The following is a 16,152-nucleotide window of genomic DNA, read 5'->3' on the forward strand; positions in this document are numbered from 1 at the left end:
CATATGTGTTGAATCATTTTTGCTGCATTAACTGATCCTGCTGCATAAACTTATTCTCAAAATGTTTGTTATTCCTAAACAGGGAAGGGATCACATGTAATGCATTTGCAGCCGTATTGTGCCGCGTTTCCGAACGTGTGTCAGACTGTCAGAGGACGAACAGTGAATTCCTCTAGTGGTGCAGCTTTTTGTCTTTTCTACTTTGAAGGATCTACAGGCAAACTAAGTATCTGGTTCATTGCCTTTCAAAATAAGAATGTATCTCAGTATCTGCAGCTAACCTAAAATATATAGCAGTATGACACATGCTTTCTCTCTGTTATGCACAGATCTCAATCCATATAAATAACACATAAAAATGTGACACATCCTTATTTTAATACCTTTATTTTATTTAAATTAGAAACAAAAATTTGATCAAAAAAGTTAAGACATAAATATCGTCAATGTAATTCATATTTCAATAAGTTACAAAGTTTTACAATTGCTTTAATGTATGTCTTTAAAAAACATGAAAACCAAAAGACCACACCCCAAACCATGTTTTTCAAATAAGAATAAATTGATAAATAAAAAGATAAAATATTAAAACTTGCCCAGAATTTCCTGAGTCCCGTTATGTCCCATTTATAATGAAAAAGTAGAAATCTTACGATGTTTTTTTTTTTTTTTTTTTTTTACAATAATTATAATAATAATAATAATAACACTGTAACTATCATCATTGCTTTAATGCAAACTATTCTTATTTTCTTTTTTAAATAGATTATTTTAAGCTTAATTATTTAAACCTGATTATGGTCATTTACTGTGGCTGGTCTTCTCTCATTTATTTTTAATTGTTGTCGTATGTGTGTGTGTGTGTGTGTGTGTGTGTGTGTGTGTGTTTTTCATATGAAAATGATACTGTTTTATTTGTAGAGCTAAAAAGGTTCATAGGAAGTAGTGTGTTTTTTGTGTTACTACTATAGACATCTTTCCGTAACTGTGTGTGCATGTGTGAATGCGTGTGTGATTTATGTACATGATCGTTTATTTGTTCTTTGCATATACACGTGTGAATGTGCAAGATAACAAACATGTTAGCAATTCAACCTGTGCAGCACAACATGGAGTCAGTCTGCAGCGTGAATGCTTCAATAATCTCCATCCTATGAGAAAGAGAAAGAGAGAGAGAAAAAAAGAGAGATTTATTGCATTACACTGATGTTATTAGTTGTTACATTTTCCACTTTGGTTTCTGCCTGCTTGCTGGATCACAGACAAAAACCTTGTTCAAGGAGCAGACAGTGATTCGGCTTTCGGGGTGAATCGCTGTTTCATCAGGTACCATCAGTGAGAATTACAGCATCTTCAAATCATCATCCACAGATTCTCGGACATGTTAGATGACCTACCAAAGTACTGTCACTCTTTCTAGTCAAGTGCTCCTGTGATGGTTCTTATAATGTTTTTAAACGATTCAAATCATGTTGGTTTGAATCATTCTAATGAATCAACTTAGAACTCACTGAATTCATCGGAAGGAAATACTGAAAGTCGTTTGTTATTATGAAATCTCTGTGTGAGTGTCAGATTACTTCTGTGAAATATGTCATAATCTTCTAATGTTATCTTTACAAAAGACATTAAATATTTCAGTTTTGAAAAACTCTGAATGCAAGAATAGCAAGTTGCAGTTTTAGAGTGAAATGTGTAATTTTGTCACCAAATGTAAATGCAAAAAGATTTTCCCAAACATACAGACAGACAGTTGGTTCCACCCCAGGCTCACAGCTTTGGCTGAGTCATTGTTGCTGTCGGGCTGGTCACGATGCTCAAACAAATAGATCAATGTTTTACAGAGACACAGTGTTCAATATACAAATGTCTCTACATATTAATCTGAGATATGAGAAAGTGTTTTAAGACTGATAAAATTACACACTTCAGCAATGAGGAGGTAAAAGAGCCAAACACAACCTCCAACCTAAAGAAATCTACTCACAACCTCAGAAGACCAGTCGTCAAACATCTCAGATATACCATATCAAATGTGCTTTTACACACGCAAACACATACACACTATCCATGCAAGTCACAGTGAAGCTCAAGCCTGCTGCATGTCATGTCTAATTGTATTACAACCCGAATTCCTGAAATTTTGGGATGTTGTCATGTTAAATTTGAATTAAATGAAAACTAAAAGACTTTCAAATCACATTTTATTCACAATAGAACATAGATATCATAACAAATGTTTAAACTGAGAAATCTTATGCACAAAATGAGCTCATTTCAAATTTGATGCCTGCTACAGGTCTTAAAGTAGTTGGGACAGGGGCATGTTTACCATGGTGTAGCATCTATTCTTCTTTTCTAAACAGTTTGAAGATGTCTGGGCATCGAGGTTGTGAGTTTCTGGAGTTTTGGTGTTGAAATTTGGTCCCATTCTTGCCTGATATAGGTTTCCAGCTGCTGAAAAGTTAGTCTTTGATATATTTTTCTCTATAGGTAAAAGATCTGGATTGCAGGCAGGCCAGTTCAGCACCCGGACTCTTCTACGACAAAGCCATGCTGTTGTAATAGCTGCAGTATGTGTTTTTGCATTGTCCTGCTGAGCCCGGAAGACACGTTGTCTGTGATTTCCAACAACAATGTCAAATTTGGACTCGTCTGACCATAGAACACTTTTCCACTTTGAAACAGTCCATTTTAAATGAGCCTTGGCCCACAGGACACGACGGCGCTTCTGGACCATGTTCACATATGGCTTCCTTCTTACATGATTGAGATTTAGTTGGCATCTGCAGATGGCACAGCGGATTGTGTTTACCGACAGTGGTTTCTGGAAGTATTCCTGGGCCCATTTGTAATGTCATTGACACAAACAGACTTTACACACAGATTTCTCCAGTTTCTCTTAATCTTTTGATGATGTTATGCACTGTAGATGTTGAGATTTGCAAAGCCTTTGCAATTTGATATTGAAGAACATTGTTTTTAAAGTATTCCACAATCTTTGTACACACTCTTTCACAGCTCTGCCCATCTTTACTTCTGAGAGCCTCTCAAAGACATCCCTTTTATAGCTACTCATGTTACAGACCTGATATCAATTAACTTTGCTAGATGATCTCCCAGCTGAATCTTTTCAAAATTTATTTTACTTTTTTAGCCATATGTTGCCCCCGTGCCAACTTTTTTGAGACCCTTAGCAGGCATCAAATTTGAAATGAGCTCATTTAGTGGATAAAAGTGTAAAATTTCTCAGTTTGAACATTTGTAATGTTATCTATGTTCTATTGTGATTAAAATATTGGATCAAGTGATTTGAAAGTCTTTTAGTTTTCATTTTATTCAAATTTAAAAAACGTCTCAAAATTTCCGGAATTCCGGTTGTACCTTCGTAATTAACTTTGTATTATCCTGCAATGTTGTTGGGATGATCATAAGTGTTTGAATGTGTCTGTGCATTTAGATTTACTTAGGAGTGTTTCTCATTGCAGCCAACATGCATCACTCTCTGGTTTAAGTTGCAACAGGAATTCTGGGAACTTGCCAAAGAACTGAAAATCTTTTTTTGAAGTACAAATACAATGACTGTAAAAATTAGGTTAAAATCTGTAATATTCATTGCATCTTCCCCAGAATTCCTTTACTTAACAAGTTTCCTCCATTCAGCATCAGGCACTGTACTTACTATAACCACCACTGTCAGAAGCTCAGGCAGACCCACAATGAAGAAAATTATACTCCACTCAAAAAGAAAAAAAAACATTTGTGAAAAATTCTTTTTGACTAGAATTTAGGCCTTCAGAACTTTGGCTTCAGAAGATATAAATATAGTACAGAAGTCACATGTTTTACTTTTATGGTACTTTTTTGTCCTATTTTGGAGCATGACAGCCCATGTAAGCTTTTGTTTGATGTGTTTTATTTGGCTTGCTTAATTGGGATTTAAAAGACACTTAATATTCTGTAATATTATCAATATGGTGAGAACAAAACTTGAACGATGATGACATGACTGTTTTCTGCAGAGCTGCTTTATAGCTGATTCTTGAACTGAACTGAATCAACATTGAATGGACCGATTTGAGCTGAATAAAGATAATAATGAACTTTACACTTTTATTTAACTAAACTGAATCAGCATTGAACTGACTCAAGCTGATTAAAGATACTAATAAACTTTACACAGTTATTGAACTGAATCTAAACTGACTAAATAATGACACTATTGTCTTCTGTAGAGCTGCTTTACAGCAGAATTTTATGCATAATTTATGATTTTATTTTCCTGATTATTACTGTGAAGCTGCTTTTAAACAATCTGTAACATATAAAGCACTACAGAAATAAAGGTGTAGGTTATTTTAGAGCAGCACCAACATTTCTACAAATATCTTCTTTTGTGTTCCACAGAAGAAATGAAGTCATATAGGTTTGGAACAACATGAGGGTGAGTAAATGGTGACTAAATTTTCATTTGAGGGTGTACTATCCCTTTAATAACAGGGATATAACTTATATTATATGAGAATGTGAATTTTTTTATGTGAATATTTTACATTGTTCATCTTGAAAGGCACACTAATAATTATAAGTACACTACCTACAAAACAGAACACTTCACAAACTGATCAATAACAAACTGCATTCACAACGTTCACTACTAGTTGACTACAGGAATCATCATAGAAAGAGTGAGAGGGTTAGTAAGGGTGTAGTTAATTTCCAAACAAACTGAAAAATCAGTAATTGATCAGAGAAATCAAAGTCACAAATGCATCAAACAGTCCATTGTAGCCTTGGCAACACGGCATGCAGCCCACCTCATGGTCAGTTGCAGAAAAGCAAACAATGTTGCTAGGGCAATCCAAACACAGGCAATCGTCAACAGAAACCAGACAGGCCAATCAACGAACTTACTACAACTTCAGAGGTAGTGGATTATGGTTGCTAGGTAACCATAGGCAGGGTCTCCCGTCATTTATGATTGGCCGCTTGGACCTTGTTGTGCAGTTTGTGATTTTCATAGAGAGAATACAAAGAATGAATACCATATCTACTATTGTTCAGACAAACAGATGGCCCAAACTCAAGGGCTGATCGTGATGATGAAACAAGCAGATGTTTTGAAAGCCCAAAAGTGTTACGGTTTTTAGGCAAATCAACTTAAATATGCTTTATTTATAGTGACTATACATATTAAGCTAAGACACAAGACACAAGAACGTATTTTTTACAAATTATACCAAAACTATACAGCTTTAGTAAGGTGTTATGGCTTGTTTTAATGTGATTATCTGAGACACATAGTGATTATCTGAGACACATTTATGCTGTAATGTCCCAGATTTTAAAGCCTACTGGCCCTCATCTATGGTTAGTTCAAAACATCCCTTGTGAAAAAGAAGTGTGCTTTCAAATTTTAAAAGTATATATTAAAAAAAAAAAAAAAAAAAAAAACCTGCTTGCAGAGTGAAACAAATGAAACAAAAGGACACTTTTAGCACTATGACTATTACTAAAGGTCCGTTCACACTAAGAACGACAACTATAAAGATAACGATAAAGATATAGTTAAAAAAATCATTCTAAATATAAAAGAAAGCAGAGACCACACCACAGCTATCACGATAAGGATATAGAGGAACAATATCACTGGAATAACTTTCAGAAAGATTTTTTTCCAGCTGTTGAACGATAAAACACTGACAGCCAATCAGAATCCATTCTAATTTAAAGATTAGTTCACTTTAGTTCACAGGTCAAAGTTTGAACTAAATTGTCATATACAATATGCTAGTGCAAGTATATAATAATTAGTTAAAACTTTGACCTGTGGAGGGCAGTAATACACTTAGCAGTGTCTACACTGCTGGAATTCAAATAGAGAAAGAGAAGAAGAGAGCTAGTTCAAGATGAGCATTTATGGTTAAAACGTTTGGTTAAATTTTTTTTTTTTTTTTGAACCCTTTGAAGCTGCAATGAAACTGTAATTTTGACCTTCAACTATTTTGCATCCATTGAAGTCCACTATGGAGAATAATCCTGGAATGTTTTCATCAAAAACCTTAATTTCTTTTCAACTGAAGAAAGAAGGACATGGACATCTTGGATGACATAAGGGTGAGTAAATTATCAGGAAAATTTACTAATCCTTTAAGGACTCGCACAATTAAAATGGCAGACAACATTTCAGATAAGTTAATCACAGAGGTCCAGAAAAAGCCACCACTGATTGACAAGTCAAACCAAGGATACTTTAAAGGGTTAGTTCACCCAAAAATGAAAATTCTGTCACTTATTACTTACCCTCATGCTGTTCAACACCCATAAAACCTTTGCTAATCTTCGGAACACAAATTAATCAGTGTATCGAATCTGCTGTTCGGAGCGCCAAAGTCACGTGATTTCAGCCGTTGGCAGTTTGACACGCGATCTGAATCATGATTCGACTCACTGATTCATTTCTGCTCCGAAGCTTCCTGAAGCAGTGTTTTGAAATCGGCCATCACTAAATAAGTCGTTATTTAGTTTTTTTTTGGCGCACCAAAAATATTCACGTCACTTTATAATATTAATATTGAACCACTGTACTCACATGAATCGATTTAAATTTGTTTTTAGTACCTTTATGGATCTTGAGAGAGGAAGTGTCATTGCTCCCTATGGAGGCCTTACGGAGCTATTGGATTTCAACTAAAATATCTTAATTTGTGTTCCAAAGATGAACGAAGGTCTTACGGGTGTGGAACAACATGAGGGTAAGTAATAAATGACAGAATTTTCATTTTTGGGTGAACTAACCCTTTAAAGAAAATGGATATATGCAAAACAATCGGTCATAACCTCAGAATAAATGGTGAGAAGCATTAACGATTAGATCATTATCCCAAGCTAGCAAACAGAGTAATGAAATGACCTCAGGTATCCAGCGCTAGTTTCCACAACACTTCTTTTGAAGTTGCAGGGAAAAAGACTAGGTGTTGTTTTTATTCCCCCTATATTGACTTTGTCAGCTAAATTCACTGTTAGATTAGATCGATTACACTAGCTATTCATTCCAAACATAGCATGCTGAGGACATCTGCTGGTTAAAGCTGTGTAAATGCAACAAGAACAGCAAAAACATGTTTGTACACACTTTGAAACCGCAGCGTGTGAGCTTAGAGTAAACAAAACGTTCTTTGGTGTGAATGCAAATATAGTTATCGTAGTTATCTTTATAGTTATCATTCTTGGTGTGAATGAGCCTTAAGACAGCACTATGATTATGTCTGTTAATATACTTAAGTTAACTTTTAAAATGACAATGTTGTCAAAACAAGCCCTATTGCTGTATTCTACAGCCAGGCCAGTAGTTGGCAATGTCACTTTAAAAGAATATTACTTAAGTGTAAACTGAAGTATATTACTTCCCTAATAAGTGCTCTTTTTAAATGTGTGCTCAAGTGTACTTCTTTTTCACAAGGGATAATTAATCATTTTATTCCTATTCACCTTTATAAGTATGTTTGGCATCCTTATTCAGAAAAACCCCTGAAGAACTCAAACCATGTCTCCCCTCCTCGTCTCCCTTTATAAAACTATTTTGTTTCTTTTTCCTTTCATATTCTCAGTTTTTTCATTCTTCCCTATTTTTGCATGTTCCCTTTCAATAAACAGTAGATCTCTCTCTTTCTAAAGGTTTTCCCCTCCTGTCCTCTCTTACCGTTCTCTGTCTCAGTAGGGTCTGTTGGCATCTTTTGGCCTTTTCAGCTGCACTTTGAGTCTTTTCATGCCGATCTGAAATCCGTTCATGGCCTGGATGGCCGTCTGAGCGCTCGCTGGGTTATCAAAGCTCACAAAGCCTGAGAGAGAAAGCAAAGATAAAGAGAAACATGTTCAGTGTCCATGTAAAACTCTCCACCGTGATGCAAGAGTGATGTGTGTGTTCGCTGGATTGTTGCTACGCAGTTGCTAAGGTGCTCTGATTGTTTTTTAGTGCATTGCTATGTTTGAGTGTGGTAGTCAAGTCACATTTATTAATATAGCATTTAAACAATACAGACTGTTTCAAAGCAGCTTCACAGTAATAAACAGGAAAATAACTGGGTAACACATGTAATGGGTATAACAGCAAATATGGGTATAAACTTTTACTGCCCTAGAACTTCAGAAATCCCTTTAAAGGTGAACATGTGAATTAAACGTGGCACAATGGCCTTCATCATCACAGAATGCTAATGCCTATCTAGTGCGAGGGATTCATTAATATGCTAATTGAGGGCTGTTAATTGGGACACTCCAGGCACAGGATGGTTCTGGGGAGACACCTCAGTGGCACATCTGTACCTTTTGCTTCCCAGGATACATGTGCTTTCCACTACATATTATTTATTGTAACACTTTATTGTTTTTACAGTGTCATTGCTACATGTAGTTACTGTAGCAATAACTATAAATTTTGCATATTTAGATGCAACTGACCCTAAACAAAACCAAAACCTAACCCTATAGTAAGTACATGTAGTACATGTACATGTATTACTTAATAATACTCAGTTGCAATGTGGTAATAAAAACAGAATGGTTCATTATGTAAGGTCTTTATGCACTACTGAAAACATAATTATGTATATTATATTGCATTTCTGTCAATAGATCTTCACAAATTTTACACATTGCACCTTTAAAGGTATAATTACAGTGTAACAAAGACACTTTAAAATAAAGTGTAACCTATTTATCTATTAGTGTGTTCTAACATGTAACTATGTCATGTTTGGTCTGATCTGACAGCTTATAAACTGAACAGAGATGTGTTAAACTTAATAGAGATATTCAAGTAGCCTAATGTACAATCTAGGTACATGCATTGAGGAGAATATGTTAATGTACTTCTCCCCCACTTGATCACCACCCATTTGCCTTATCTTTTGGTTTCCTGTCAGTTGGTTTTAGTGTTTGTATTCTGCTCATGTTTAACAATGCTTTGCTCGGGGTATAAGATAACTGTTGATCTGAGAGAAAGGCTTTTACTCCTTCTCCCGCACACCTGTGCATAATCTCATACTACAAGACAGGTTTTTACGGCCTCTTCTGCACAGCCGTGCTTTATTTGTTACAACTAAGTTTTTCTATAAAGTATGTTGTTCCGTTCTACTGTCAGTATATTTAAACATGTAACTTAATAATTAATCCTTTATAACTTTGTACCATGGACAGCTTAAAGGGTTAGTTGACCGAATATCCATACCTGTAAGACATCAATTCATCTCCTGAACACAAATGATCTTTTTAATTAAATCTGAGAGATTTCTGTCCCTCCATTGACAGCCTGTGCAACTTCAACTTTCAAGCCCTAGTAAAGGTAGTAAAGACATTGTTAAAGTAATCCATGTGACTCCAGTGGTTTAACCTTTAAGTGGTTTTATGAAGCAAAGCAAGTGCTTTTTTTGCACAAAAGAAAAAACATAATTTACCAATTCATTTACAAAATATGAATCTCTGATGCGCGTTCACACAACAAAGTCTGCTCTCGTGTCAACACAATATGCTTGCCTCGTGAATACACTTTAGAGATTAATATTTTGTAAATAAAGTGGTAAATCATGTGTTTTTGTGCAAACAAATCATAAAATGTATTTTAAACCACTGGAATCACATGGTTTACTTTAATGATGTCTTTACTACCTTTACTAGGGCTTGAAAGTGGTAGTTGGCAATGGAGCGACAGAATCTCTCAGAAATCAAAAGATCTTAATTTGTGCTCTGAAGGTGAACGAAAGTCTTACGGGTTTGGAACGACACGAGGGTGAGTAAATCATGACAGAATTTTCATTTTTGGGTGAACTATCCCTTTAAAATAAAGTGTAACCAATAACTGCCAATGTTGCAAAGTTCATCATTTATGAAACAAATCTTATTTTGACAATAGTGTCATTATTCAGCTCAATTCAGTTCAGGGTTTGCTCTCATCTGATGGTACAGTCCAACAAATAATAGTTCTATTGTGCACCATATTTTGAAGGTTAGTACCACGAACACATAATTTTTCTCATTCTTACCGAAGCACTTGCTTTGATTGGTGGCTCGATCGACAAAAACTTTTGCAGAAATGACGTTACCGAATGGTAGAAACATCTGGAGCATTTCAGAGTCAGTGAACTCCTGAGGTAAATGGTAAATGAAGATGTTACACCCCTCAGGACCTGCATCACACACATTAAACTCAATGTAAGCTTTATAGGCAGATATAATCAACATGAGAAACAGCTCATATGCAATGATTTTTTAAAACAATATATATCTTGAATAAACCAATGATTTGCCTCTATACCCTTGTGAAAAAAGTGCACTTAATTGTAATGAGTGTGAACTTGTAGTGTACTTCAAATCTTAAAAGTATATTTTTAAAAACGTACTTGCAGATAATATAACAAAATAAATAACATAAATAATATAATAAAATAAAATTAATATAATAAAATAAAAGGCCACTTAAGTGTGCTTAAAGAAAATATACTTTCATGACTATGTTTCATAACACACAAGTTCACTTTTAACAAATGCACCTTGTAATAATGTCAAAAGTTTTATTTTAAAGTACATTTTAAATCATTATGTTTTAATAGTGTTTGGTTAGCATTTGTTAAAGAAGTACACTTTTTGATGTGTTGACTAACTAAATCACATGTAAAGTACTTGATTAATTTTTTAACTGTAGTGTGTTTAACCATATTTACTTACTACATATGTCCTTACTTAAGTGGGTCAAACACTCTAAAGTCCAGGTAATTGCATTTAATATAAATTACATTTTTATTTAAAGCTGCAGTATGCGATTTTTGGCCCTTTAGCGGTTAATAAACAGAACAGAAGAACATTGTAGCCGGAGCTACTTTTCTCCGTGTATGTCTATGGCGAGTCACGCAGTTACTGTGATACTCTGAGGCGGGTCCTAGCAGTCTGGTCTGAAATAGTCCAAATATAAAAACGTATTATAAGTGTAACATAATGATTCAGGGTCAGACAAAAACACGGTTTGAGAAATGGATTCATGTTGTAAATTCTCATTATATAATTTTTAAAAATTTTGAACATAAAAAAAGTTACGGAAAGCAGCTTTAATTGCATTTAACATGCATTTCAGTGTCTGAAAACAATACATGCACAAACACTGTGTCCGAAATCGAATACTTTCCTACTATAAAGAATGCAAAATAATAATAAAAAACAACAACAACAACAACAAAAACAGTATGGCAACCGATCAGTATGTCTGAATACATAGTATTCATTAAACAGTAGGTGAAAAGCACCCAGATGACCAACTACTTCTACCAAAATTCTGAATGTGCATTCAATAAAAACTTTACTATCCCATGATGCCACGGGAGAGGAGTTGTGAATGGCCATGAAGTGATCCAACTGACGCCGTAAGTCACATGATAATGACAACATGGCGGATGTAGTGCGCCCGAATTTCATTCATACTACATCCATTCATACTATATAGAACATATTTTTTAACAGTCTGTGAAGTACATTTCAAACCAAATGAAGTACCTACTATACAGTATGTGATTTCGGACACAGTGAGTATTTTTTTTAACAGGAAATTACATCACCTTCTCTCTGTTGCTGGGGTTGTTGCTGGGCAACCAGAGTGGGTTGCTGTAAAAATGGCTGGCTGACCAATCCGTATGCAGTCGGGTAAGCTGCTGTGAAACAAAGTTTGACACATGCTGATACAGAAAGACAAATGTTGGTCTGACACAAAATATTGTGCATGAGACATGCAGGTGCTCAGTCACCTGTGTAATGCTGCATGCCTGCGTATGCCTGCTGGAGTGGATCTAACTGAAGAGCTGGACTCTGGGCTGGAGAGACCATGAAGAGAAAGCATTTTGCATTTTCTAAATACATGTGACTGGTTCCTGTCCATGCAAAACTCACCGCCATGATGTAAGGAGATTGTGGGTGGTTGATATGCAGCTGCTAGGGTGCTGTTAATTCAACCCTTCCCCTAGCATTAGGGATTCATACCTTGATATGGATGAACACCATTGGTGTAGATTTCTGATGCTGGCTGTCCATTGGCGGTTGCCGGTACGGGACTATAGCCGTTCACTCCAATTGGTGGAGGCAGAGCCGACACAGGTGTTGCCGCAATAGTGGGTGGAGTGTTTGCACCTGTAGCCAATCACAGAGCAGTGAGGAGTTTAGACAGACAAGAGCGTTAAGCACTGATCATATCCCAAATGGAACCCTAAATACCTAAAGTACTTCACTTTTTACATGTACACGAGGGTCTGTGCACGTGACATGAATTTCGTCATCAGAAGAGTATGCGCGTACTGTACATGCACCGCTGGATTTTTGTAACCGGGACGCACATGCACATTTAATTTTTTTGCAGTAATTGGTTTATCCACAAGGAGGCAACTGTACCCTAGGGGCGTCGATTCAAAAGGTAGTTGAGGAAAAACTGCAAAAACAGAACAGACTGGAACACATGCAAGCTACAGCCACAATGTAGGACTACATAGACGAGAGGTTAGAAATTACCCTCACTTGTACAACTCTAGCATGAAAGAATACAAAGATGTTTAAATCTGTTGTAAGTTGTGGCAAGAGATTGCTCAAAACTGCGCATGCGTCAAACGCCTCTGTACGCATATGAGTCAAATGAAGTATACTTTGCAAGGCTGTGCTTTCGACTGTGCATGTACACTAGTGTACGAGTAAAAAAAACAAAAACAAAGTATACTTTGGGCTTAAGCCCTCGCATTCTTCCTCCGAGTCCACACTTTAGTGATATAATGTTGCTTTGAGTGTCTGGTAGAAGTTCAAAGCGGTGCTCGCCTTATCAGCTGCAAAAGAGGCACGCTTTTCTGAATCCTAAAATGACAAAATGGATATCCTACGGTCTTGTGGACCATTGTAAGTCCACAAAACAGAAGGTGAATATGAAGTGTGCGATTTGGAACAGGGCCAGTGAGCCACCCTTGTGGAAAAGAAGTGCACTTAATTGTACTGAATGTGCACTTGTAGTGTACTTCAAATCTTAAAAGTATATTTTTTAAAAAACTGAAAACGTTTTATGACTATCTTTCTTAACACACTAAAGTTGATTTTAAATCATTATGGTTTAATAATATTTTTTCATGCTTTACAGAAATGTGAAATCCCTATGATAGCTACCAGATGGCACTCCTCCCTAGTACTTTGCCATTCCATCATGAACTACATTTCCCATAAACCTTTGCCTGTACTCATTATCATGTGATTACTTTCACATGTGTGTCATTAGCTTGTTAATGTCTGTGTATATAAGCACTGTGTTTTCTCTCACTTTTTGTGAAGTCTTGTAAGCATTGCTGCCAATTTAGCGATCTTATCGTAAGATTTAGCAACTCCCTGTCCCTTTTGAAACTTTTTTTTCAAAAGCCTAGTAGCAACAAATCTAGCAACTTCTTGGACAAACCTTATCTAGATTCCGTGACTTGTGACAGCATCTCGTGACATTTCGCAACCAGTTTTAGCTACTTTCAACTAAAACTAATTGGCAACACTGCTTGTAAGTGTTATGCCGGTTTCACACCGCAAGCATCAGCAGCACGTGAGCGTTGTGTTAGCAGTGTGTGAGCGTGAACTGCAGCTGCAAGTATTCACACTGGTAGCGTTTGTACAGCGTCACAGCAGCGGCTCCAAGCTGCACAAAAATTGAGCATTTCTTTACAAAGAGCTTTGTGTTTTACAACATCTGCCACATGCACATGTTTACAAGACAGCAAACCTGTGTTTGATTTGGGTATGCTAGATCCTATAGCTGTCTGAGTAATAACTAAAATAATGTTTGTCATATTTTCTGGCCAGTTTACTTTAGTTTTTTTTTTATAATACATCATACTTTAACTAAATAATTAAAAACAAGTTTAAATATTTTTTAATATTAATTTTCTTTCCTGACATACTCCAATTCTTGTTAAAACACAATAGATATGCTTATTCTGTGCATTTCGAGCACTCTTTGTGTGAAATCATATTTATTTTGTCCATCAAAGGTGTACTTTCACTTTAATTGAGCGTTAGCAGCGCAGCAAAAATAGACCCAGCGCCAAAACAATCGTGCACTACTTCTGCTCTATGGCAAGCCAAAGTACTCACAAACGCCTGGTTGGACATCTGATTGCACACTGACGTGTCAAAAGTGCGTTCTTGACGCCCGTTTTCCATGATACCAAAGCGCACGTTAAGAACGCCTCTATAGATAAAGGTATAAAGGTGTTTTTCGTACATGTCACGTACAAAATATGTTGTTTTAAAGACATCTCGATATTATGAGAAAAGATGTCTTGACGACATAATTGAGTGGAAAAATATAATGTATGAGGCAATACGCCACTCTAATATATAGCTAAGATGATCATACAAGTGGTGTAGTATTTTATTGGCTACTTACAAACATAAAAAGTTTTGGCCTTGATCATCCCCACGGGTTTCTTGGCGCTTTTGGCGCGTCAGTGTGCAATCAGACGTCCGACCAGGCGTTTGTGAGTACTTTGGCTTGCCATAGCCCGCGAGCTCATTTTAAACCCGCGCGCGCGCATGACATCTCCTCTGAGAGCAAATCAAGCCCTCGCGTGCTCGTACACGACTCGCAGCATGTGCGTCATCACTTCCCACACTCGCCCTCGATCTTCTATTTCGCTCGCGCGAACACTTTTTATTTTTGACAGTCATGGGGCGGGACATTACTTATTATATGTCCTTACCAGATACTATATTAACTTGATTTTATTATTTTTATGGAGCTGTAGCTGCTGGGGAAAAATGAGAACACATAGTTATATTAGCTGTAGTTCTCCGATACCACTTTACTTCCACTAAACAGTATCTACAGTATGTTTACCCAGCCAAAATTATATCAGTTCTCAGAACTACAGAAATGTGAAAAGTGTGATTCTAAATCCAAAAGTGCTTCATGTGGCTTTAGATGAAAGATAAATCACTTGTTCATATCAGTAAGCAAGAGTTGTTGTGTAATCTTTTTGTTATCATTCTTTGTCAGTTTAATATATTGTCAGGTTAATCTATTTGCCATTAAATACAGTACGAAAGGGTTTCAGCACTTTACCCCACTGAAAAATTGCAGTTAAAGTTAAGATACAGTCAAGCGGCAACCTCCCCCAGTTTCCCGTAAAGCAAATACGGAAGTGACTTAAACTGCGATTCATCGACTGGCCACTAGGGATAGGCTCCAAAAGAGAGCAGAATCTCATTGAGTCCCATGTTAAATTGGCCAAGTTTATAGCAGAAAAAAACATGTTTACAAGTTGGTTCAAATTGTGGTTTTGGTCTATACTGCTAATTTTTTTTCTCGATTATTTTATACAATTATAAAATATAGTTGCTGCATAGTATTCGAGACTGTTGTATGTCTGTGTAGATGTGCATGCAGAAGATAAACAGAACACACGTTGTTGGATCGTGGCATTGGCTGAAAGTTTTGTTTGTGAGATTTATTACAATGACAATAGCAGGAGGATATAAAACTCCGACAGCACTGCTTGTATATTATAACTAAAACTGCTGCACTATTTTGAAGAAAATATACTTTGGACACGGGCTCATTTGTTTGTTAGATACGATCGTAGGCCCTATACAGTTTTACAACATATAAACGCTGCTCAAATTGGATTATTTCTTGAAGAACGATGACGGAGAACAGATCATTCAGAAGAAATGTGATGCAATTGCAAACAATGGAAAAAATATAAATCTTTCATGGACAAAAAGTACTGTTTTTTTTTTTGTTTTGCAATGGACACTCATATTTTACCCAAGTGCCAAAGACTGGATTCATCTCGCGATCTATTTCATTATAAAGGTATGAAGTCCCATTTGATTTTCCGTGTTGTCATTTGCACACCCAACACAAATTACGGAAGTGATTTACTGGGCGCGCAAGCATCAGTTGTGCGCTCGGTTATTAATGGAATTATAATGCCGCCATAGAATGCTCTCATCTGTTAACATGGGTGCTGAAAAAAAATATGCGCTGCTACGCGTGCTTTGTGAAACTTTAACACTGCATTTCTGAGTGCTCACCCCCTGGTTACCAATGTTTTTCAAAAAAAACAGCTAAAGACATCTTTTTCCTCAACACTTGAC

General features: G+C 36.2%; 1 protein-coding gene across 2 annotated transcripts in view; it reads right to left on the reverse strand.

The window, feature by feature from the left end:
* Positions 1-7,703: 7,703 nt before the first annotated feature.
* The window catches only part of celf3b (cugbp, Elav-like family member 3b), a 41,894-nt gene continuing 33,445 nt past the window's right edge, over positions 7,704-16,152 (reverse strand). The window contains exons 9-13 of one of the 2 annotated variants that reach the window (XM_067400454.1): positions 12,022-12,168; positions 11,790-11,855; positions 11,604-11,693; positions 10,041-10,184; positions 7,704-7,841 (exon numbers count right to left, since the gene is read on the reverse strand). In XM_067400454.1, the coding sequence (XP_067256555.1) occupies positions 7,714-7,841; positions 10,041-10,184; positions 11,604-11,693; positions 11,790-11,855; positions 12,022-12,168 (575 nt within the window). In that variant the 3' untranslated portion in view covers positions 7,704-7,713. Of the gene's footprint in view, positions 7,842-10,040; positions 10,185-11,603; positions 11,697-11,789; positions 11,856-12,021; positions 12,169-16,152 lie in introns of both variants that reach the window. The other variant, XM_067400446.1, reaches the window with a different exon arrangement.

This window comes from Chanodichthys erythropterus, chromosome 2, assembly GCF_024489055.1.
Source record: "Chanodichthys erythropterus isolate Z2021 chromosome 2, ASM2448905v1, whole genome shotgun sequence".
In the NCBI taxonomy this organism is placed as follows: Eukaryota; Metazoa; Chordata; class Actinopteri; order Cypriniformes; family Xenocyprididae; genus Chanodichthys; species Chanodichthys erythropterus.